This window comes from Marmota monax, unplaced genomic scaffold, assembly GCF_021218885.2.
Source record: "Marmota monax isolate L192 unplaced genomic scaffold, Marmota_monax_Labrador192_F-V1.1 WCK01_AAM20220418_F8-fsc00029, whole genome shotgun sequence".
In the NCBI taxonomy this organism is placed as follows: Eukaryota; Metazoa; Chordata; class Mammalia; order Rodentia; family Sciuridae; genus Marmota; species Marmota monax.
Window position 1 is genome coordinate 10,504,344 of NW_026693024.1, and position 25,496 is coordinate 10,529,839.

General features: G+C 38.6%; 1 protein-coding gene across 1 annotated transcript in view; it reads right to left on the reverse strand.

Moving 5' to 3' along the window:
- LOC131424499 (uncharacterized) overlaps window positions 1-25,496 on the reverse strand; it is a 208,870-nt gene that overhangs the window by 120,404 nt on the left and 62,970 nt on the right. Inside the window, exon 6 of the mRNA XM_058582331.1 lies at window positions 22,261-22,385. Within this exon, the coding sequence (XP_058438314.1) occupies window positions 22,261-22,385 (125 nt within the window). The remainder of the gene's footprint in view (window positions 1-22,260; window positions 22,386-25,496) is intronic.

Consider the following 25,496-nt stretch of genomic DNA (forward strand, 5'->3'; position numbering starts at 1 on the left):
GCCTCAAACATATAATAGTAGATCAGGAAGATTTCTTTTCTTTTTCTTTTTTTTTTTTTTGCAGCATGAACAGCACAATATAGTATAAGCCAGTTAGGATAGAAAAGGTGGTGGGACCTTTTGAAGGAGGAGCCTAGTGGGAGGTCCTGAGGTCCTTGGGTATGCTGCCCTTGAGTTAGCATTCTTGTGATCCTGGAGTAACTATGAATTAAAAATAGCAAGTTAAATCTAAACATAACACAATTGCCAGTTTTCTCCTTCTGAAAAGATATAGGATGATTCAAAGTGTAAGGTCAAAGTATCTTCCTCTATTGAAAGAAAACTTCAAAGGTAAGAGTAAGTTAGGGATCGACTGGTAAACAATGCATAACAATTACATCATCAGCTACTTAAAGCCCCATAAAAATAACTTATCCTGCATCTTTACATAATGAAATTGATGGGAAACTTCTGAGACATCGAAATGTTGATTCACAAAAAGACATTCTTTAAAAAGAACCAAATAATCTTCTCTGCACCCCTACCCCCAAATTAACTTCTTGTTTAGATTGAAAGGTTAACAACAAGACCAGACACTCTTTATGAGTTCAAACAAAGGTCAAACCTCAGGACCACAATAATCTCATAAGGTGTGGACCTCAGAATTCCTTCCTACATAGCGTTATCATCCTAAACCCAGGAAAAGGAACCATCTGCAGAGTGTTAAACCCTTAGTCTTTTATAAAGAAGAATAAACCAAATGGTTTGGTAAATTCTGCCTCACTGAATGGGACTTTACTATGAAGAAATGTGAAAATCTTTACTGGTGGAGAATAAACTGAGAAATGTATACAGTGGATCAAACAATGTCAAGGGGCATCGAGACAAATCATTGTGCACCTGAAAAAATGATGTGGTATAACTCCTTGACCTGCCTGGGCCAAGCTGGGCAAAAGGAGAGAACATGAGCTAGTAATACATTCTGTGAGAACAAATGTGATTCCATCAACTCACCCATGACGCGTGGCCAGGTGTGCATCAGACTGAGTCTCTGTCTGATGTTGGAGGTGGAAGAGAAAGAGGGGAAAACAGGAACGAGCGTGTGATGGAATCCACTATAACTCTTCACATTTCTTACTTCTCAGATTAAAACTTAACCAGTTGGTGTTACAGAAAAACACACTTGCATGTGGAGAAGGAAGACGGATTTTTCTTCTAATGTAGGTTAATTCAGCCAATAATCCTGTATCTTATTAAGAGTCATTACTATTCTCGTGTTGTTGGAGCTACTATAAATAATGAGAGTTATATGATAGTGCAGACTCAGGAGTTAGCTTCTCCAAGAGACTTCATGTTCAACAAGAGTGTCTGGCCCACAGCAAGGACTCAGTGGATCTCTGTCAAGTGTACTGAAGAGCAGGAGAAACAACTACACTGTTGCTCACCATGTATTTTGCAAAGAAAGAGAGACTAGCATTACCTGGAAAAAAAATAGAAGATGGCTTACAAAGGTTGTCATATGTAGACCTTTCAAACATTTTTATTCAAGGTAAAGAAATATATAATATGGTGTTACAATTACTAAAACAGTAAAAGAGAATGGACCTTTCTAGAAATCTAAAAACTATTATAGGATATAATTATCAATGGTGCTCCAGACCTGTATTACTCTATTCCTTAGTGTCCCTTTGAGTCATTGAAGGTGTATGGTCCCTTAAAACATCTTGAGCTCAACTGGACATCTAGGTAAGCTGAGAAACTAGAAATTGTTCATGGCTACAAACATCAAACCCAATTTTTTTTTAAAGAGAGAGAGAGAATTTTTTTAATATTTATTTTTTTAGTTTTCAGTTGACACAACATCTTTATTTTATTATTATGTGGTGCTGAGGATCAAACCCGCGCATGCCAGGTGAGCGTGCTACTACTTGATCCACATCCCCAGCCCATCAAACCCAATTTTAAAAAGCATGTATTTAGTTAAGTGTAAGTTGAAGGAACAAAGTTTCTTACTGATTATTTTTATAAAGTATTCTATGTATCTTCAAATACATTATGTGCACATAAGGCCCAACTCTTTATATCTGAGAATGCAAAGTTATACTAAACACAAAAGAGCTGAGAGTTACCTTGTCTCTCTACCCCATAGCACAACCCCATCCCATGAAGAGCAACCCAACATTCATAAGCCAATTTATCTCCCTACATTACACTAACTAAAGAGGACCCCATATTAGCTTGAACAGTGACAGTGGGATATACTGAGGAGTCTTTTTCTTTTCTTATCTCTGGTTATAACCCTGTTTGAGACCAGTCATATTCAGGGCAGAATTAAATGGGAGTAGATACTGGGTCCCAAGCTAATTTGATGGAGGCTGAACATTCTTGGTTGATGTGGAATTATTTGTCAAGGAGATGAGCACAGTCCTATATCACAGACTTAGAGATTCTTAAGTTTCACCATAGAATGGAGATAATGTCTGCTACATTAACTATGGAGCTCACTTGGGTATGGGAAAGGGATGTTCCATGTCTAGACACATTAAACTCATCTGAAATAAGATAACATCTAATTAAATAACTGAATGTTAGAAAACCTTTACAAATCTAGAAATAGCTGATTTTTTTTTCTTTGTAGGTACCAAAAGAATCACAAAGAACAATGCATTAGCCTATAGGAATAAAGCTTAATAAGAGATTTATTGTGTACTGGGTAGTATCTTTGTGCTTTGTCCATAGTGACCCTTTTAATCATTACCATGTCCTTATGAGATAGTACTATCATTGTATCTCAGGAAACTGAGGCACAGAAAGGTTACGTTTGCCCAAGGATATTATTAATTGATAAAACCAAGATGCGAACCTGAGAAGTAAATTGCATAGCTTGCACCTTCTACCACTAAGCTAAACCATATTTCTCAATTAAAATGCCTCCAAGAGGCATCCCAGAAAAGTACAGAAGAATAAAACCACCTCAAACCCATGGCAACTGTGAGTTAGACCTTATATTTTTCATAATTATAGGTGGTCTATATGAAGCAGAATGTGTTTTGTTCAACTTGTGGTTGCAAATGTTTAGTTAGTTCCTGTATCATTTTCAACTCTGAGGTTGGAAGGTGGTTTTAGTTCTTAAAAGGAAACTGCACACGGATGTGATAACAGTATTTATTCTATTAAATCTGTATCCAAAGACGTTGAGGAAGTCATTCAAAAATATACTTATTCAAAACAAACTCCACAGGGGATAAAATGATCTAGCTCTATGCATTCTAAACCTAGTTTTCTAAACTTAGTAGCTGGGCATCATTAAAATCCTGGTTCATCACCAACCCCTCCCCCAACTCCAAAACCAAGGCTGCCCCATGAAAGGGGATTATAATAAAAGAACAATAAAGTATATTCCCCATCTTGATATAAAGACTGTTACCATGGGATTTGTTCTGATTTGTACCTACTTCTCTATGGCCTACTGAGAAAAACTCTATGCTTTCTCAGTAAATCAGTATCCTTTCTTAAAGTTGCATACCCAGTGAACAAAGTTCTTTATCTGTTCCTCTGATTTCTTTATGGTTAGGTCACCTGGAGGTTGTATCATTGTGCAAAGAGCATGTGATAGAATTAGAAGAACTGAGACCAACTCCTAGATTTGGTAGTTACTAGGTGAGTAAATGTTAGCGAGTTATTTAACCTCCCCAGCCTTTACTTACTACTTCTGTACTATCCCATAATAATGCTTAGTGGTTCCAGGTAAACTGCTAATGTATTCATGGCCAGTGGTTACTTCTGTTGCATTTCTGTATCCCTGGCACCCAGGCCAAAGTTGATGTTCATAATGAAGTGCATGCTACATTCATACACGAATAAGCAAGTCAACAATCTTGCTCTCGATCCTACAGTTCTTCCAAAACAAATTTCCAGACTTCTCAGTCTGACTTGGCCTGTTGGCTTTCAGTTCCTACTTATCCCTGACATCTAAGGCTGAATCAGCATTGCCATAAGGGTTTAGAGATAAGAGCCATCTCACAAGGTCAGATGGACTTGACCTGATACTTTTTGTTCATTTGATTTTTTTTCCCCTGGACTATTCTCAACTAATAATACAAGCAAAGCTCAAAGCATCGCCATAAAAATTAAACTCTTCTCTCATGGACAGCTTTGTTTTTCCCATTAGATAGTCAACCACCACTAAAACCTCTAAGGCAATCTTCCAGACAAATGCTGATGATTGTGCTGAAATACAGGGGCAAGCAGGCTCCGAGATGGGTTGATAGTTTCCCTACTGGAGCCACACTGCATTATGAGCTGGCAGAAAGTTAGGTCAGACACAGCCAACACCTGGAAAACTCACAGAGGCCTCCAAATACTGTCATCCATGGCAGAAAACCACAGTCTGGAACTGAATTTCCTCCATAGTACCCACTCCAACAATGCACAGTTGGATAAGGAGACAGCAGCTCTCATTAAGCTTGCAAATGCACCATCAGGAAACTCGTCAGTCAGGACACGACAAAACGATGTAGCATCAAGATAGACATGAAAATCCAGGTCTCCAAAATGGTCGTGTCCACACAATTGCTTTAATGTGTCCCAGATTTGAACCCATCATTGATGTTCCTGTTAGTTACTGGACATCTTCCAGGAGAGCCACCAAAGTACCACACTCCAAGTCAAATGGTGGTGTCAGATCTCTTCCAGGGAGCCCTGGACTGTGTCCAGCCTTCAGATGCAAGGGCCAATCTAATCAGATGGCAGCACTTTGGGAAAAGGGCCTGTCAGCAGAATGGATGAAAAGGCAGTTCTACAACTTTTTATGGCAATCTACAGAGGGTAAAAGGACAAAGAGGAAAATACTGCAGCTCCAACACACACACAGTGAGCAACTGCACTTGCTGTTGTACTCAGTGACACTGAGGATAGAAGCAGGACCGTGCATGGCCTCTACCTTCAGGGAGACAGCAGTGTAGACAGGGACTTCTACAGAAGGTATGGAGGAAAGACCACTTGGGAATTTTGAGATTAGGAAACCCAGGTGGGAATTGCGACTCTCTTACTTGCTTATGTTATAAGGCAAGTAATTTAAATCTCTGAGCCTCATTTTCCTCATCTACGTAATAAGAAAAAGACATACTTTTTAGTAGTCATAAAAGGTTTGTGTGTAGATTAATAGTAGAACTAGGTTAAGTGAACTTCAAAAGGATTGCCCTATTAAATGTAAATAATAATAGAAACCTAGAAGAAGAAAATGTAAGAGAATATCAGTACGGCATAGCATGCAAGGGAATTTTTTTAAGCCTGTCTCAAAAAAGCATAGACCACAAGGTGAAAAGTGATGAATTAGGTAACATTACAATGAAGGGTTCCAATTTAACAAGATTCCCCAGAAAAATTAATAGACGGGTGATTGAGAAAAGGTATTGAATAGTCTGATGATGGGTTGAGAAAAGGTAAAATTGGATACAAATTAGGCAAAAGTACCTAGAATTTACCAGACATTTCTACATGTTAACATGAAAAATTCCATAGAAAATGACCCAAATGTGTAAAGGAGCTATTCACAGGAGAAACTTGAACTATAGTAAGTAAATGAAAGGATCCTCAAACTCATTTGCAATTAAAGAATGCAAAATGAAACAATAATGAGATGTCACTTGAAATAGATCAAACTGGAAAACTGGAATAACACTGCCTATGGAAGGATATGTGGGAAAACAAGACCCTTTTGCTCAATTTGGGGGTAGAAGACTCAGGCAGCTATTCAGTCAAATCAAGCACCCAATCCTAGACGTATTTCTCAGAGAAATTCTCACATGGCATCTTAAAGGGACATACTCATTCTAATGGGATTGGAAGCAGCAATCTACCTATCTTCTTGCAAAAAGAAGCAAATGCCCACATGAAGCAGTTCACAGCTCTTCAAATCTATTAGAATGCCACATACATTTTGCTACCTCTGTGACATTACATGCATCAATGTGGACGGCCTTAAAGCCATCGGGCTGAGTAAAAGACACAAGAACCAGAAAGATATCTACAGCCTAATGCCTTTTAGGATACCACATATGAAGCCCAAGGACATGCAGATTTAAGAACAAAGATAGGAAACAAAGAGATGCAAACTTTTGAATGGGTGCCATAGCAGAGACCATTTGCAACAGGGATCTTCTTCTCAGACTAGGAAGATGATCTGGCTGATGGGCAAGGTTCTGACTTCAGGTGGGTATCTTTTGGCTTTGAAATCCTAACAATGAGCTAGCAGTTGATCTAAATCTAGAATTCAGGAAATATTTAGATTTGGGTCTCAGCTGCTGGTTGAAAGAAGACAAAGCAATAAGTAGAGAATAGATGGAATCAGTACCTGGTAACCATATGGTTACAACATATTAAAATACTACATGATGGGGGAGGATGGGGTCCACTTGAAATAAGATCTGGTCAATGGAGAGGAAAACGTTGAATAATGTTTATGGGGAAGGGGGAAGTTGAAGTGGGAAGAGAGGGTACAGTAGTGAGAAATACATAGAGAATAAAAAGGGTTATTTTTCCAGGCAAAACCCTGAAATAAGCTAAGCCTGTTGTTTCAAACTGCTTGGCCTGCAAAATTTACCTACTTAGGAGCAAATTTTACTTTACCTACTTAGGAGCAAAATTAAAATTGACATATTTGAGGACAGAGGAGAGAAGAGAAAGGTCAGAAATCAAATTAAAAATAAGAATAAAAAAATCTCTATCCCCAAATCCATAAACTGAATTATCTAGAGGAGCCTTCTGAAGCCTGATAAATCCCCAAATAACTTTAATTTAAAATATCCTGAGAATGGCTGTTCTTAAGTTATTCCCTCGATTCCAATCTGCTATCAGCCAGAATCAGAAAGGTACCCAAGATAAGAATAAATTTAAGATTTACTATTATTGAGCCCAATTCTCCTGTTTTAGCTCCACAGGGTGCAACAAATGTGTCTCCCAAAGAGCCAAAAGGAAAAAAAAATGTAAAAAGAAACTCTTCCACCTGTGTTTTTGTAAGAGAACCTACATCAGTAAAAATCTGGGCACAATTCATAGCTTTCCTCCCAGGCAGGTTCATGCCACGTGACTCATTGGCCATGCCGACCAACTGGGCCTCTGTGAATATTTGGAATTCACTACTACTAAATATTCCTAACACGCTATCTGCAGGATTTAAAAACATTAATGTGGCCATCATCACAATAATTTTGTCACAATGAGGAATGAAGAAAGGAGAGGTTTGCGAGAGATGTTGCAGGGCAAGACTATGGGACACTGTTTTAGTCAGCTTTATCACTGCTGTGACTAAATGACCCGACCAGCATAACTGTAGAGGAGGAAGAGTTCATTTGACGGCTCATGGTTCCGAAGGTCTCAATCCATGGACAGCTGGCTCCATTCCTCAGAGCTCTAGGTGAGCAGGAACAATATGGTGGAAGAATGTGGCAGAGAGAAGCAGCTTACATGGTTTTGAGGAAGCAGAGAGAGACTCCACTCGCCAGATACAAAATATATACCCCAAAATCACGCCCCAATGCCCCACCTCCTCATGCCACACCCCACCACTTCAGTCAGTTTATCCCTATCAGGGGATTAAATCACTGATTGAGTTAAGACTATCACAACCCAAACATTTCTCCTCAGAACCTTCTTGCACTGTCTCACACATGAGTTTTTGGGGGACACCTCACATCTAAACCATTAACAGACACTTAGGGACTGGTTTGATTTGGGAGCACATTGCTATTTCAAATTCAGTGTGTGAAGGAGAGCGCCAAAAGTACCATGGTGGAAACGAAATGAATAAGAATTTTTATTGTTATTTAGAAAATGAGTTGATAACAGGATTTCCCCTGATAGGCACATACACAGGTTAGTGTTCCCTCCAAATAAAGTGCTCTGATGCATTTTGTAAATATTTATGAACTGTCATCAAAAAATGGGAAACTACGAAGAGGCACATGGTCAGTTCTTATCTATATAAGAAAAGATTGGCAATAATTGCTTTTAAAGTAGGGCTAGCTGGGCGCAGGGGGGCACTCCTGTAATCACAGCAGACTGGGAGACTGACCCAGGAGGATCACAAGTTCAAAGTCAGCTTCAGCAAAAGCCAGGCACTTAGCAACTCAGTGAGACCTTGTGTCTAAATGAAATACAAAATAGGGCTGGGGATGTGGCTCAGTGGCTGAGTGCCTCTGGGTTCAATCCTTGGTACCGCCCCCCACCCACCCACCCACCAAAAGAAATGTAGGGCTAGACTTATCATGGACCTGGAGGACAAACTCCTCCTGCCCCAAATTTTAGCCAACAATCTGTTCAGGGATGCAAGAATAAGAAGTGTCCTACCTATCTTCAATCCTGAGTATCAAGTAAAGAAAAGCTGCAATGTCACATCTGGATTTTGATATAGCTAAACATGGACATCAATGGGTGACCAGCCCTTTAATGGGTCAAATTTCTCAAGTATGGAGAGATTCAGGACTTGAACTGAGAAGAGGATGATGAAGAGTCACCTGTCGGAACTGGTGTTGTTATGCCCAGCACTGCAAATTGTTGATATGCTGAGAACTACAAACTACCCTCATGGGCTTCACAATGATGCTTCTGTTAAGGAGAGCACACACATAGGACCGCGGTCCCATACTAATACAATGGAGCTAAGCACTCCAATTGCCTAGTGAGGTTATAGCTGCTGTGACATCGTGACCCAACACATTCCTCACCTGTTTGTGTTCATGCTGGTGTAAACACACCTGCTGTGCTGCCTCATCACGCAAAAATCCAGCACGTACAATGATGTACATGTCAAATTCTTGATAATGATAAAAAAACGACATAATTATTTAATGCATTTACTATACTATACTTTAAACTTAGAGTATACTCCTATGTTCACTGTGAAACAGTAAGGCACATGATCCAGCAACACTTACATTTATCTCATCCGAGTTTACTTTGTCTCTTGATGGCATTAAGTTCTCTTGTGCTTCACTTATTGTCATGCTGTTTTGTTCATCATAGCCCCGAAAGAAACAGGCCCCACCATGTGTTTATGTGCATATACACACATAGAGATAGGTAAAGATACAGAGTTATAGACAGGTCTTGGAGCCTAAGTGTGTGCAGGTGATACCATCCAGGACTGTACGTACACACACATTCTCAGAACACGTTCTCATTGTTAAGCAGCAGGTGTCTGAAGGTCAAAGCCAACTCCAGACTCTGGTTCCATTCTACACCTACCAGTGCCATTTTAGAGTGGCCAAGTGGTGATCATAGGACAAAAATCCCATGTAGTTCCATAAAGGAGAGCAGAAAAGGCCACTGTCGAGGTCGATGACAGAGACTTTCTCAGAAAGAAAGAGCAAGGTAGATCTCATGACCAAGGTCAAGAATGGGAAGTGAAAGGGATCCATTTGGGAGTACTCTATGGATGGTTTACCTTAGAGGTTGGAAATTTTTCTTAAATCTGCTTGTTCTTTGGGTATAGGTGGATGCTATACTCATGTCCATCCTTATTTCTTTCAAAATATCTGTGCAGAGCTATGTGTTGTTTATGTTCAATTTCTAATTACCTTAGGGAGTAACCAGATAAGAAAATGGTAATATGAAAATTGAGATGTGGCAATTCAATAACTAATCGATCTAAATGGCATTTATCAATTTCTTACATCTTAAGAGAGATGAATCAATAAACTAGATAGAGAGATACATTCATCCATACACACACTGCATACATAACATAAATAAATAGATTGATTTTTACCTGAGATTTTAGTGAGTCAAACTGATAATAATAATTTTAAAAACAGAAACACAGATTTTAATATTGAGAATAACTTTGTAAGTGTCAAAATTTTCCAAAATGAATTGGTCTTGAAAAATAGTCAGTGGAAAAGTCCTGAAATTACTCATAAATGTTCTGTGAAAACTGAGTCAGAAGTTGTCACCAAGCCTGAAATTTTAGGTAGGAGGACTGATAATGGAAAGGGACAAGAGATGAAATCCAATTCTAGGCATCCTTTTAGAACACTCTGAACATTTTCTGTAAATGTTCATACAAAAAGAAAACTTTAAAAGGTCATAAAACCTTACATCACCTCATCCTTAGTATTTGTTTCACATTATCAAAGCCCTTAAGTGCTAAACTAAAAATGAATTTAAGGCAAATATATATTTGTCTCCATGAAGGCAGGATTAGACTAAAATTGACGTCAGTTATTTTCCTTCCTAGGAATTTTCCAGGCACTCTATGTCTTTTCAACGAGATATCCTAGGTAAATACAGCACCGATGTACATTTCAGGTTATCTTTATGTACCATCAGCACATTTAAAACCCTTAAGTTCTTGTTTGTATTTAGAGAGAGACGAGGAAGCAACTCCTATATGCTGAAAACACCAATTGAATTAATGATTCTGAAATCATATAAGCTATTGCCATATTACAATTTGAGTAAGACAAAATCCAAAGCAGTTTAGGTAACATAAAATACTGAATAATCATGAAAATTAGTGGATTGTGAAATGAATGACCACCTACCGTCACCGATGAAGCTGGCCCAAGACTCTCCAGTTTATTAAAGAAGGCATAAAGTATATGAGAGTGAAAGAATTTACAATGCCTGAAGCTCAAAATACACCCACTCAATTGTTTTCTTGATGCTGTTTGCAAACTATTACAAGAGAACATTATCTATTTTACTGGTCATTTGAGTTTTTGCATCAAATAAATCCCTACATTGCTTCATGCTCGGCTCTGCCCTTTCATCGTTTAAATCAAGCAGCTTGGATTTGGACTGTCTCATAATCTGAAGCTCCTGGATATTTAAATCTTATCACTGATGTCATGTTAGGTTTCCAGGCAGTTGGCTAAATTAATTCTATCCACCTCATTCTCCATCTCCCCAACTGAATCACTGTGGTATCTATGGAGAAGAATCTCTTACACCACACTGTGCTCATTTTCCAAATCGTACTGAACTAGAAAGCAACTAGTTACACACTATGCTTTGGTGGATCCTAGACAATATGAAAAGATTCCTGTATTATGTGTCCAGAAAATAGGATAGCGCTCAATCCTACCACATACAGAACGAAAGAATGAACACCTGCTTCTCCATGCATATGGGGGTCCACCACATCAGGAGCACATTTAGGCAGGTTAATTGTCTCCATAACGTTGCTCTCAGCTAGCAGCAACAAAATGCTCCTCCAAGAGTTTTGAACAACAGTGTACTTAATTATCTCCTATAAAAGAAACTTTGAAATAGGTAAAAGGACGCGATAAGCACTGGCTTAACATGACAGTTTTGGGGCAATTTCTCTCCCAGCATCTTCCTGTCCTAATATGGGATGTCTGCAGAAGCTTCTAGTGTCAGATCTGCATAGCAAGTGGAAAGGCACAAGAAGGTGACAAAAGGGGCTTCCTTCCCCTTTAAATGGAAGGAAATCCAAACTGGTATCTTCTCCCATCAGTGGCCAAAATGGGGTACTTGCAAGTAAGGAATATGGAGGATGATATTCACGCTAGGGTACAACAGTGCCCAACACAGCTCAGGTCTGCTTTTTCCAGCCCATGGAGCACTTACAGCACGGCCCAAAGCAGACATGAAACCTGGAACTAAAAAAGCAGAATAAAAACCAAACTGTAAAGAAGATCATGGGGTAGGCAGAGAAGAGGTCAGGAAGGGAAAGGCTGGCCCATGGTCACGTCATCCAGGCTCAAAGGAAGAAGAGTGAAACTGAGGAGTCTTCTGAGAGGCAGAAAGGTGCACGTGGAGCCCAGGTGTCAGACCAAGGGACATCAGCAAGGGTCACAGGCCATTTCACCCTTGGACCCACACAGGGGACTAAAACGCAAACTGGATTGGCATCTTCCAGGTGGATTTGTCATCACTGTGCCAGTAGAGAGAATTACTCCACCCTACACAGGGTGGCAGGCTGTCCCGTGTGATCTTCCTATGTGTGGCTGACAAACTAGGATCCCATGAGCGGCCCCCAAGGTTCCTGCCCCTCTGTATTCATGCTCATTCCCCCGAAGTGCAGGCAGGACGGGTGACTTCCTTCTGGACCACAGAAAACAGCAAAGGTGAACAGATTTTGCCGAAGTAATTAGGCCCCAAATCACCTTACATTCTTTATGCCTTGATAGTGTGACCACAGACTGCCCTTGTCCTCTCTGACCTCCACCCACACCTGCTATCTCCCTTACAGGAGGAGACAAACAATTTTGCTTCTATTTTAATAGATATTTCTATTATATTTAATGAAAGATTATTTTGAATGGTCCTGGCTTAACCAGATTAAAAAAAAAAATCTTTAAAAAAAAGAGACCAACCCTCACTGACATGAGAGACTCCCCTTGTGGAATTCATGGAGTAAGAGGCCGTGAGTAAGAAGCCCACACACAGTGGAACTGCAGGTGCCCTCTAGGAACTGTGGGCACTGCCCCTGTCATTGCAGCGAAAAGATGGTGCTTCCTCCATACAGCTGGAAGGAAAGAAATTCTGCCATCCCCAGCCTGAATGAGGGTGAAGGGGACTCTTTCCCAGTTGAGACTCCAGATGAAAACACTTCCCAGCCCAGACCCCAACCACCGGCTTCTAAGACCCTGGGCAGAGAATTTGGCCAAGCTGTGGCCTGCAGAAACGATGAAATGTTTTTAAATGTGTGGGCTATTTTAGGCTGCTAACTTTGTTAAGCACCCATAGAAAACCTCTGTTACCCCACTTTTCTGCCATTAACATCTTATTTTCCCATGGAAGATCTTTTAGTTACTAACAAATTCTGTTTGTCTCAAAAAATATAAGTCATTATTTTAATATTTAAAATATAGTCTGGAAATCAGATTGCTGTGGAAAATAGTAGAGAGGAGGGAGCTTCACCTAGTTAATATTCATAATATTTTCTGAACATTTACTATGTGCTATGACCATTTACTTTTTTGGGGGGGACAGGAAAGGGGGGTGTTGGGGATTAAACTCAGGGCCTTGAACATACCAATCACACATTCTACTACTGAATTATACTCCCAGTCCTATTACTCCATTTTCATATACATGTTTCAATTTACTAATTAATTACTCCTAGTTTTATTTTACCAGTAAATGAATTGAGGTCCAAAGAGTTTGAGAAACTTGTGTAAGTTTAATTTATAAGGCAAATTTGTTTGAGTTTAGATCTTATTCCCTCTGAGCCTGTACTCCGCCACCAAGATTGATTCCTTTTCAGGACAAATAAATGGTGATGTTTCGCCCATATCTAGTAAGATGAAAACATCAGTCAATAAATACCAATGTGCCTCATGGATAAATAACAGTTGAGAATCCACCTTCACGGGTATTTTGCTCTGCTACCCAGTGTAGACCTGGCTTTGTTAGTAGCTTTTCTGTGCCATCTCATCCTCACCACCAACTCTATAGGACATGCCAGAAGAATATACTTTAAAGCTTGATCTACTAAAAGCTGAAAAATGCACAAAGTCTACGTATGTACCTAAGGCTGGTGGGGGAGGTGATGCTGCAGTAGAAGGTATCCCAGAGTCCTAGAGAGACAGCAGACCAGTGCTGCTCAATAAGCCACCCAGTCTCTGGATTCCAGGTGCATCCTCTGTAACGTGGAGGGACCAGCATCATACCCCAAGGCTGCTGTGAGCATCAAAAAGGAAACAAAAAATAAAAGAGACGGAGACTCATGAACTGTAAAATTCTGCACCAATCGATGTGATCAGACTATTTTCAGAGGAAAGAGCACACACAGCACTAGTTTCACTCGATTATGCAGAATAATTGTGAAGGAATAAAAGTTGGACTTCCCTAAGAGAGTTTCTTAGCCATTTTACATTTAAAATTCAGTTGATGAACGAGGAAACAATTTACTCTCCTACCCAATATCAGGAATGCATTTTTTCAGGTTACAGAATAGATACGATTTTGAAGTTCACATTTGGGATTGATTCTTTGGGGACATCTCTGCCATTTCCTGACCCTACGGGTCACAGGATATGTTTGATAGCAAAAAATAAAAATTATATTTTAAGGCGATTGGAACTACCTTTGTGTTCACTGAGGTTGCACGTGTGTATCCATTTAACCCCTCTGTAGGAAGCATGAAATACAGGGATCATAGGTGTATCATGGAGAGCCTTTTCCAAAAGGCAACATTTATTTTCAAGTGTTTAGATTTCCGAGACAAGGATTTCTCTCCAACGTACCATTCATCAACCTCCTTACTCACTGTAAAATCAATCTGTTCTGTTTGTATGACATAAACAACAAGTCATTTCTCAGGAATGAGGCAGACCATATGTGAAGGTGTTTTAGAAAAGCCCAATGGGGAATACGCCAATCAAAGAAGCATCTGCATTTTATTTCAATGTCAAATCACATGTGTGTTATAAAAAGGAAAGTGTATCACTTTTATTAAAGAATAACTCCCCTGTATAGTTAACCCGTCCCTGCCCTTAGCAACACACCCAGGTCAGCCACATACATTCCTGGCCGGGAACACAGAAGGACCTCAGTCTGTGTGGCCAGCAACGTGTGCATTTTACAAACATCTGGGCATCTGCCCACTCCTCACTTCCGTAGCAGGAAGAAACTTGCATTAATCCATTAAATGGATTTTCCCAAGAATCAGCACTTTCTTATCAATGTATTGATAAATATCAAAGCCATTTCCAATTGAGAGAAACAGGAAACTCTAAAAAAGGGCTAGCATTGTTCTTGGGAGAATTTATTTTTTACAATTGAGATGGATTGACATCGAAAGGAAGTGGGTTCCAGCCCCATTTCCACTGCTGATTAGCTTCATGACCTAAGGCAAGTCACTGAACTTCTATAGGTCTCAGCTTTATAGAACTTGTATAAACTGACAGGGCTGAACTAAATCATCCCCAAGATCCCTTCCTGCTCTAAAAGCTTGTGATTCTCTGGTTGCTTGCCCACCTCGTTACATTTGAATAGTAATGGAAACACTTTGAGGTTGTCTTGTTACCGAGCCTTCTCCCCAGTTGGGAGTTAGGTACCTCTGAAAACTGTGTTAACTTCTTTAAACCACTGGAGTGACATCTCCAGCTTTCCAATGGTCATTAGCACAACTTTCAGAGGTACTTACTACATAATCTGGCTTACATCCTGGGAGAAATCACTGTAAAAAAATGAAGTTGCTACATTAGGAAGCAGGGAACCCGATTCACTCCACAGGCAATGAGATTCTATAGCCCTGTTTAAGCAGGCAAATGAGTGGTTATTTATGTAATTAACTGAATGGACATGGCAAATTTCCTCCCTAAAGTCCTTGCTCTCCTAGGAAAAGAATTAAAGTAAAGCATCTTAGTGGACAATATATTTTTTGACCTGAAAGACAACGTATTCCTCTTCTGCAGGGAATACATTCCAAGATTCCCCCAGTAGAAGCTTGGAACTGTGGATAGAACCAAAGCCTACACAACTTCATTTTTTCCTATAGCTACATACTTATGAGAAAGTTTAATTTATAAATAAGCACATTATGAGATTAACAATGACTAATATTTAAATAGAATAATTATAACATTATGTTGTAATAAAAGTTATGTGGATTCTCTCCCTCTCTCTCAAAATATCTCATACTGTACTCTGACTCTTCTTGTGACACTGTGATATGATACAGTGTCTGGTTGATGAGATGAAGTGAGGTGAATGACATTGACCTTAACGTAAGCTCTGCTTAACCATAGCCTGGTGCTACTACAACAGGCAACCTGATAACCAGGGTGACTGAGGGACTTACTGTGGGCAGTGCGTGCATCATGGATGCATCAGACAAAGGGATGATTCACATTCCAGGCTGGGAGGAATAGGGTGGTGCAAGATTTTATCACACTACTCAGAATAGCATGCAATTTAAAACGTATGGATTGTTTGCTACTGGAATTTTCCATTTAGTGTTTTTGGACTACAGTTTCCTATATGAAACTGAGACCATGCAAGGTGAAAAAGCTCATTAGGGGGCTACTGTATGTATTCTCATGTGTGCCTATAATTAATTTTATCCATTACAGAATCATAACTGCCATGAAGTTCCCATGACTCACACTTTTTAAAATCTTATTGTCCATATAATAGAATATATATGTGTTATCTGCAAAGTACTGATGAGACTTCCACATCTCCTAGTTTCCTGGTTATCAAAGGTAGCTATTAACAAGAAGAGCTAAGGAAAGTATAACTAGAAAAAAAGGGTTGTTGTGACCAAACAGAGCATTAAAATGAAATCACTTCCTGGAAAGAAGAAGGAATTTTTATTTCTAGTAACAAAATATAAAATCCCAGGAAAGGATTTAGCAGCTTGTTTCAGATCATAGTCCATGCCTGGACCTAGTGAAGTGATCATAAGAATCGAACATATATCACAGCATATCCTAGAAATACCTTGGATGTCTGTGTGTGGTGGTGCGGGGGAGAGTTCTGTTATCAGAAAATAAGAGGAGTGGGATCTTCTGGGGAAAAAAATGATGCCCAAAAGGAAGACATAAGACCCACAAAGCACAGGGGTCAGGAACATTTAAAGTCAGCTTCAAATTTTGCACTATGGGTCTTTTCTACAGAAGTTTCTTTTGCAAATCCTCACATTGTTAGTGAACACTAATTTTTCATATATGACTTCAACATATGTTTAGTAAGTGCTTGCAATTTACAAAAATATCAGGGGATATCTTGGAGATCTCATATCACTGAAAATGTGGGCAAAGTTGGCCAACCTATCACACAAGCACGCATTGGAAAGAAAACAAATACAAACATGTTGGGAGCACAAGTCTTGCAGATCAGAAGAGATGGCCATGATGTAGCCCTGGCTGGTAGTGACCCAGAGGATGGTTAACTACAATTATGTGATTGGGAAGAGGGTCAACGGCGACATATGCAGGAATAACACCTTTTCCATGTAATCAGAGGTCAACTTAGTTGAATATCTGATTGAGGGGAAAAATGTAAAGCAATCTTAAAGTTATATTTTGGAAGAATTTTAGAAACTGTTACCACCTACAAATGAAATGAACATGGATTTGATGAGCTAAAGGTCCCATACATTGAAATCCAAATGGAAACAGTAATTTCTTGAAGCTTTAACAATCTACATGAAATTGATTTGTAAAAAATAAGAGGCTGAACGGCTCAGGAGGCTGAAAGGCTCAGGAGGCTGAAACAGGAGAATTGCAAGTTCAAAGCCAGCCTCAGCAAAATCAAGGTACTAATCAATATAGTAAGACCCTGTCCCTAAATAAAAATACAAAATAGGACTGCGGATGTGGCTCCAGTGGTCAAGTGCCCCTGAGTTCAATCCCCAGGACACCTGCTCCCCTGCAAAAATAGAGGCCCATATAGCCAAAACAATTCCTACTGAGAAAAGTAATACAGGAGACATCACAATACCAGACACAAAATTATACTACAGAGCTATAGTAAAATAAATAGATAAATGAATAAATGGTATTGGCACAAAAATAGAACTGAAGATCAATGGAACAGAAGACACAGAGACATACACAAACACAATTATCTCATAATAGACAAAGGTACCAAAAACATTCATTGAAGAAAAGATAACCTCTTCAACAAATAGTGCTGGGAAAACTGGAAATCCATGTATAACAAAATATAATTAGACCCCTATCTCTCACGCTGAACAAAACTCAGCTCAAAGTAGATCAAGGACCTAGATGTTAGACCACAGATCCTGTGCCTACTAGAAGAAAAAGTAGGCCCCACTCTCCATCCTGTTGGCTTAGGAACAAACTTCCTTAATAAGACTCCTAAAGCTCAAGAAGTAAAATCAAGAATCAATAAGTGGTATGGGATCAAACTAAAAAGCTTCTTCACAGCAAAGGAAACAATCAAGTATGCAAACAGAGAGACTACAGAATGGGAGAAAATCTTTGCCACCTGTACCTCAGATAGAGCATCAATCTCCAGGAACTCAAAAACTAACACCAAAAAAAAGTCAAATAACCCAATCAATAAATGGGCTAAGAAACTGAACAGACACTTCACAGAAGAAGAAATACACTCAATCAATATATGAAACAATGTTCAACATATCTAACAATTAGAGAAATGCAAATTAAAACTACACTAAATTCCATCTCCCTCCACTCAGAATGGCATTATCAAAAATACAAGTAACAATAAATGTTGGCAAGGATTTGGGAAAAGGGTTCACTCATCCATTGCTGGTGGGACTGCAAATTGGTGTGACCACTCTGAAAAGCATTATGGAGATTCCTTAGAAAACTTGGAATGGAACCACCATTTGACCCAATTTTTCTACTCCTTGGCTTACACCAAGAGGACTTAAAATCAGCACACTACAGTGATGCAGCCACATCAATAATAATAGCAGCTCAATTCACAATAGCCAAGTTATGGAACCAACTAGGTGCCCTTTAACAGATGAATGGATAAAGAAAGTGTGGTATCTCTACACAATAGAATATTACTCATCCATAAAGAAGAATGATATTATGGCATTTGCCAGTGCATGGATGGAACTGGAGAATATCATGCTAAGTGAAATAAGCCAGTCCCCAAAACCCAAAGGTGGAATGTTCTCTCTGATATGTGGATATTAACCTATTACAAGGGAGGTTAGGGCGGGGAAGTTTAAAAGTTCATTGGATGAGACAAAGGAGAATGAAGGGAAGGGAGATGGAATGGAAATAGGAAAGACAATAGAGTGAATCTGACATAATTTTCCTGTCCTTATATATGAATACATGACCAGGGTAACTCCACATCATGTACAACCACAAGAATAGGATCCAAATTGGAATGGGTTGCACTCCACATGTGTATAATATGTCAAAATACACCTTACTGTCATGTACATCTAAAAACAAACAAACAAAACAAGACAAAAACAATCTACTGAATTTACCAAAATGAGAAGATTCAAATGAGGCACCAGGGTTGGGAGAAGAGTGAGTTAGGATACGCAATGGAGTACACGAGTCAGAGAGAAAGAAAACACATACACTTGAACTTGCTTCACTAGAGCAAATACTTCCCATCCAACGTCATGCATCTTTGAAGCTGGGGAGTACAGTATTCTGTGTTAAATCATTTTATGGGGATTTAGAAAGGATCTAGGTAAAGGTTGCCCCAATAAATGATTTACTAGCTCTAATAAAACATCAAGGAAATAGTAAGGATTGTATCTCAGACTATTTAAAACAGAAGTTTATAGGAGTCTGTACAGTCTCCATATCCTCAGCCCCGGTTTACAAAGAAATGTATATAGTGGCTAATTATTCCATATTACCTGTTTTTTTTTTAAATAGTAGCAATTTCAAGAAAAGGAAGAGATTAGCAGTAATCCAGACTGAGAGACAGAGAAATATCACTCATGTATGAACATGTCACAACAAATCCCACCACTAAGTACAATTATGATGCACCAATAAAAACATGGAAATAAATGAAATTGTCACTCATTTCTTTATTTACTTGTCAATACGTATTTACTGATTATCTTAGATACCTAGTATTCTAGAGCTTGGGGCTGACGACCCAGATGTCAGATGATGACTCAGATGACCCTAGACCAGAGGGGCTTGTACTATAACTTCTGTGGAGTAAGAGGTAACAGAACTGAGTAAATAAAAACAAATACAAAAGATTACTATAAACTGTGGTAAGGACATCAAAGGAAACAAACAAGGTGATGAGAAAGTCAGTAACCACAACAGGAATGGATTCTACTTTATATACAATAGCCATGAAAGGCCTCTCTGGGAAAGTAAAAATGACTCTGAGACCTACAGCAAACCACACCACTAAGAAGTGGGAGAACACTTCAGATAAAAGAGGCACGAACTGCAAGGGATTCCATGTTATAAAATACTCAATGCATCTGAACAACAAAAAGGAAGGTAGCTATGGAACGTGAGAAATAATCTTAGAGTGATCCACACCACTGTGTTAGATAGCTTTCCATTGCTGTGACAAAGTCCCTGAGATAAACATCTTACTTGAGGAAATATTTATTTTGGCTCATGTTCTCAGAGGTCCATTTCATGGCTACTTGGCGCTGTGGCTACACAATGTACATCACGGCGGGGTGCAAGGTAGAAGAGGCGGCTCACCTCATGATGATCAGAATCCAAAGAGAGCAGGAGGAAGGGGTCAGGGTCCCAATATCCCCTTCTAGGCAACCCACAATGACCTAACTTCCTTATACTGGGCCCCACTTCCTAAAGCTCCCAATAGCAATATATATAATGGTTAATTATCCCATATGACTAAGTGTTAGCACATGCTTCTTTGGAAAATGGTTAAGATCCAAACCAAAGCAGTTCTTTATTTTAACCTTTGGAAAAAAGACATTTCCTTGAGATGCATTATTATTGATGCTAATAATAATAGCAGTCTTCATTAAGAATTTACATGTTCTAGTTTCTGTATAGGGAGGATATATTATGTGTATTATTTTTCCACAAAAATTATCAAATCCCACAATCCAGGCATTATTATTCCAGTTTGATGCAAGAGAAAACAGCCTCAGAGAGTTCAAACAAGTTGCCCAAGGTTACACAGCAGTGATAGAACTGGAATTCACGCCCAAGTAGATCTATTACAAACCCTACATATTTTCTTTTAATTTGCAAGTTCTGTTTACTAAATACTTGTTAAATTCTATGCTGCAAGCTACACACAGAAAAATAAATGAAGCAAAATGTGGTAGATTATGTTACCAAAGAGAGCCACATCACAACTTCCATTTCACATGCGCTTTGGTAATGTCACCTTTCCTTTCTGCATTAAGAGGGGGAGTCTTCCTTCTCTGTCTGTCCCTGAGACTTATTTTGAACAACAGAATAGCTTTGAATATGATGCATCCTGCCTGAATCAATAACCCTCCGAATTTTGAGCCTGTAAAATGGTTATCACAAGACACTATGCTGTCAGTCATTCGGCAGGCAGCAATTGATGACGAAAATGTACAAGGAGACTAGTTGGTGAGAGAGGGAGGCATGTAAATATCTTAAAAATAACATGAGGGTCCCATGTTCCCTGCAGCATTGTTCACAATAGCCAAGATATGGAAGCAACACAAATGTTCATTGATGCATGAATGGTTAAAGAAATTTATTTGTCAATTAAAAAATGATTTTTAAAAATAAAAGTATTGTCATGATAGAAGAGCACAGAAGCTTCTAAGTCAATGTGGAGCAGGGGTTGGTAAACATTTTTGGTAAACAGCCACATAGAAAATATTTTAGGCTCTGAGGGCTACACTGTCTTTGTTCCAACCTCTCGATTCTGCCACAGTAAGGGAAAACACTCAATGTGTGATTCCCATAAAACTTCATTGACAAAAATGGAGGACAGGATTTGGCCTTGGGAGCTACACTTGCTGCTCTTGGTCCCGACCTAGAGCATCATGGGAAGCCCCCTGGAAGAACATTACGTAGGAGTGACATTTTCAGGAGCAATTTGGAGCTGAAACTCTGGGATCCTTGGGAAACCTCCATCCTTTTTAATTCTATGGTAAAATCAGAATGACATTATAAGATTATGTGCTCTGGACTCTAAAAGGTCATTCCTAAAGGGCAATTAGGGAGCCAAGTCACCAGAGAAAGAGTGGAGAATTGAGAAAATGCAGGAGTTGGGACCTGATTTAGTATTTTCAAATAGCATCTCTTGCATATTTTCCTTCCTAGAAGAATCATGGAAGCGTGGGCTCTGGGGCTCCTCCAAAGACCTGCTTCTCTTGGTCCAAAAACAACTTACTGTCCCAAATTCATCTCTGGATTCTGCCCACACCAGTGTTGCCAATTCTTTCCTGCAATCTTCCCTCTAAGACTTGGCTCAAACTGTTTTTAAAAAGTATTTATTTTTTAGTTGTAGTTGAATACAATACCTTTATTTTGTTTATTTATTTTTATGTGGTGCTGAGGATCGAACCCAAGGCCTCGCACATGCAAGGTGAGCGCTCTACCGCTGAGCCACAACCCCAACCCCTGGCTCAACCTTTTTTAGAGAACCTTACTTCTATGTGTGCGTGAGGCATTTTATGCAATTAAAAAAAATACTCTTATTACATCATAATCGTGGTTTTTCCTCATTCACAATCCTCTTTGGGCTACAAACATTTCCAAGTCAGGATACATATTCTGTAGCCCAAACAGATACACAATCATTTTTGTTGATTAAACAAATAATAAGAGAAAGAACAAAAACTTGTTTGATTCAATGAATTTAAACTGAATTTTTAAAAGACAGGAAACAGTTACTCACCAAACTGAAAATCGATGTTTTTCCAGTTCCTCCAAGTAAGATGTATCCTGTGAATCATCTGCAAGTTCTCCGGGTCTCCCAACAGTTGATTTTTCCTTCATAGAATGATCAGTTAGGCTATTTCCCTTGTTAGAGAAATTAATACATGAAAAAACAAATGGACCCTTCCTCCAGCCTGACATAGAATCATTGATCATAAAAAAACACAATTAGCCATAGATCTTGCATTGAAATCAGTTCTCCCCACTTCAGATTTTTTCTCACGAAATTCTTATCTCCACAGGGGCACAGAGCCGGGCATGTTCACTTTGGAATTAGCTCTCGTGCAATGGCTCTCATAATTGTTAGGATCAAAAGCAATCAGAACCATAATCATGGTATTTGCATTTAGGACTTTGAGTTGCAAGGAAAAGAAATGCAGCTTGGACTATCTCCTAGCCAAAAAAAAAAAAAAAAAAAAAATGTGTCTGAAGCAAGATTTGAATAATTAGTTCAATAAAAAGCAAGGGAGACATCTGGGTTTCAGGAATATAGGAACCAAGAACTTCAGGAGTCCTCACCTCTGTTCTCTGCTTCAACCAATCACTGCATTCTAGCTTTATCACTAGTAACCCTTGAGTCTCACAGTTTAGGACTCTTGACAACACAGATTTAAGCTCAGGACTTTGACCATGGCTGTGCAGCTAATTCACGAGAACTTAAGGGAACTGTGACTCATGATGATGGTTCCAGAAGATAGACTGAGCCCCTTGGTTCAACCATGGCTTCTTGGAAGACCCACTGTGGAAGGTATCGGGACAGAGAGAGCTAACAACCTAGAGGGCTCTCGCTCCCTTTCCCTGCAAATCATATCAGCTTTTAGCTATTTGCTAAATGGGGATCTCCCAGGAGATTTCATTGCAAAACGTTCATGAGAAAAAATAATTTGAAAACCGCAAGTCTAGAAAAGTAGAAAATTAGGTGCGGCTTGCATTTATAAGACAGTTATGTTAAAACTCTGCTTTCCATTTTTTTTTTTTACATGTTCTTAATTATCATTTGTAAGATGCCAAGTACTTGAAATTGCTTGAAATCAGTTCATACAAGTTTCAGCACCACTCTGTAGTTGGAATATTTTGTAACTACAAAAGGTTGTTTTGGGTTGGCAGGATGCAGTAACCAGGAAAACCTTAGGGAGAGAGGCAGGTGATGTCGATGTGTCATCAAATCCCTAGTGAACACAATGAGACTGTTTCCTTTATTATGGAATTGATTGATTTGATTACCTTAAGAACAAAATCCACTTATGACAGCCATCAATTTGAAGTACCTGTCTTGGCGGTCCATTTTTATCTTTCTAAGTCTCTGTAGCTCTTATGACAATAAAAGTAGTTCTGACCAGATCATTCAGGGCTGGCATTTTGAAATAACTTCACCACTAACTAAATTTAAGAGTGCCAAAATTCTTGACAAAATATGAGAGCTTTGAATTATCTCACACACTTTAGTAGACATTTAAATTATGATTTGATAGCATTTCCTTATGACTTGCTTACTTGACAGAATTGTTACTTGACAGAAAGTTGAAATGACTACCAAGAAATTACTACCATAAATTTGGTTTACCTACCATAGCTCCTGATCTGCTAAAATACATGGGTGTTTCATGATAGAGTGCATCTCATTGCTTTCCATTTGGGTTAGTTTATGAATACCTATCCTGTTTTTTCAAACTAAATTCGTGGTAGAAATGGAATTTGTATCATATTTCTTTGTGTCTTTCACAACACCTACTATGGCAACAAGCACATACTAGATGCTCAATAAATAACTGTTAGAGGTCATTTCACTAAGTACTTACAGTACAACTTACAATGAACTTCACCTCCTGTTGCTAAGTCATGACAAAAAGTGCCTATGAATTCTAAAGCTCACCAAGATGTTGTGAACCTCTGTACTTTCTTTAAGGAATGTCTGAATGAATGCACTAAACATTTCTTCGAATGGATATTTTGGAAATTAGTTCAAGAAATGAACCTTAAAATAAACAAAAATATGAATCAGAGTTTTGATTGCAAGAAGGAGGTAAATATGCCCAGGGAAATTCCCAGATAAGTAGCAGGGTGTGTGAGCCTGGTCACAGGGCATTGTACCAATCTAAATAGTCATAAATAATGCTTTATCAGCCTGGGATTGCAGCTCAGTGGTAGAGTGCCTTCCTAGTATGCATGAGACATTGGGTTTGATCCTCATCACCACATAAAAATAAATAAATAAAATAAAGATATTATACCCATCTACAACTTAAAAAAATAAATAATGCTTTATCTACAATATTACCAATATTTAAAACACAGAAAATAGACCCTCTGGCCTATACTGAAGTCAAAGACCATTATCATTAGAAAAGAGAGAGACAGAGACAGAGATTCTTCTAATAGCAATGTCTTTAGAAAGAGGAACACCTATACTTTAAAAGAGAAATTGATATGCCCATTTATTTTGGAACATCACATTTTATATTTCATGTCTATGGCTACACAGATCCTGACCTACTACAGAAATCAAGAATATATATTTAAAGATAAATTGCTAAAGTCAAAAATCTGATCTTCAATTTAATGAACCAAATACCTTGTGTGTGAAGATTGCTGTTCTAATACAGCATTGGTTGAGAAACAAGGAAGGGCCCCTCTTCCAAACATAATGCAAACTGAGGGGAAAAATGGGTTTTAAGGAATTTTGAAAACTTAAAATATTGGTTATTGAAAAAGGTAGTCAGGTGATGGTCAGGATACACACATTCAAGTCTTCTTTACTACTTAAGAAAATTACATAGATATGGTCCATAAGTTGAAGTTTTTTAATCTAAAAAACAAGGATAATAACTGTCCCAGACAAAAATCATATGACTTTTATGAAAACTTGGATTTATATGTGTATTATGTGCTACATCATATTAATTCCATATGTAATACACGAATAGGGATATGTAAATCTTTAGTATTATAATTTAAGATAATTTATGTTTGTATGTAATTTTTTTCATAGGGGCAAGGGGAAATAGCACTTAAAATGCTTTAGCATATTCAGGATGTAAGTAGTATCTTGTCCCAGTTCATTATTCAGCATAGATGAGTGATTGAGCATTTAACATTGCTTTTTGTGCATATGTTATAGGGTTTCTATGAAGTTGCTAGTTAGGACATGTTGCAGGAACGAGGTTTCAAAATTGTCTACCCTCCTGGCATTTAAAT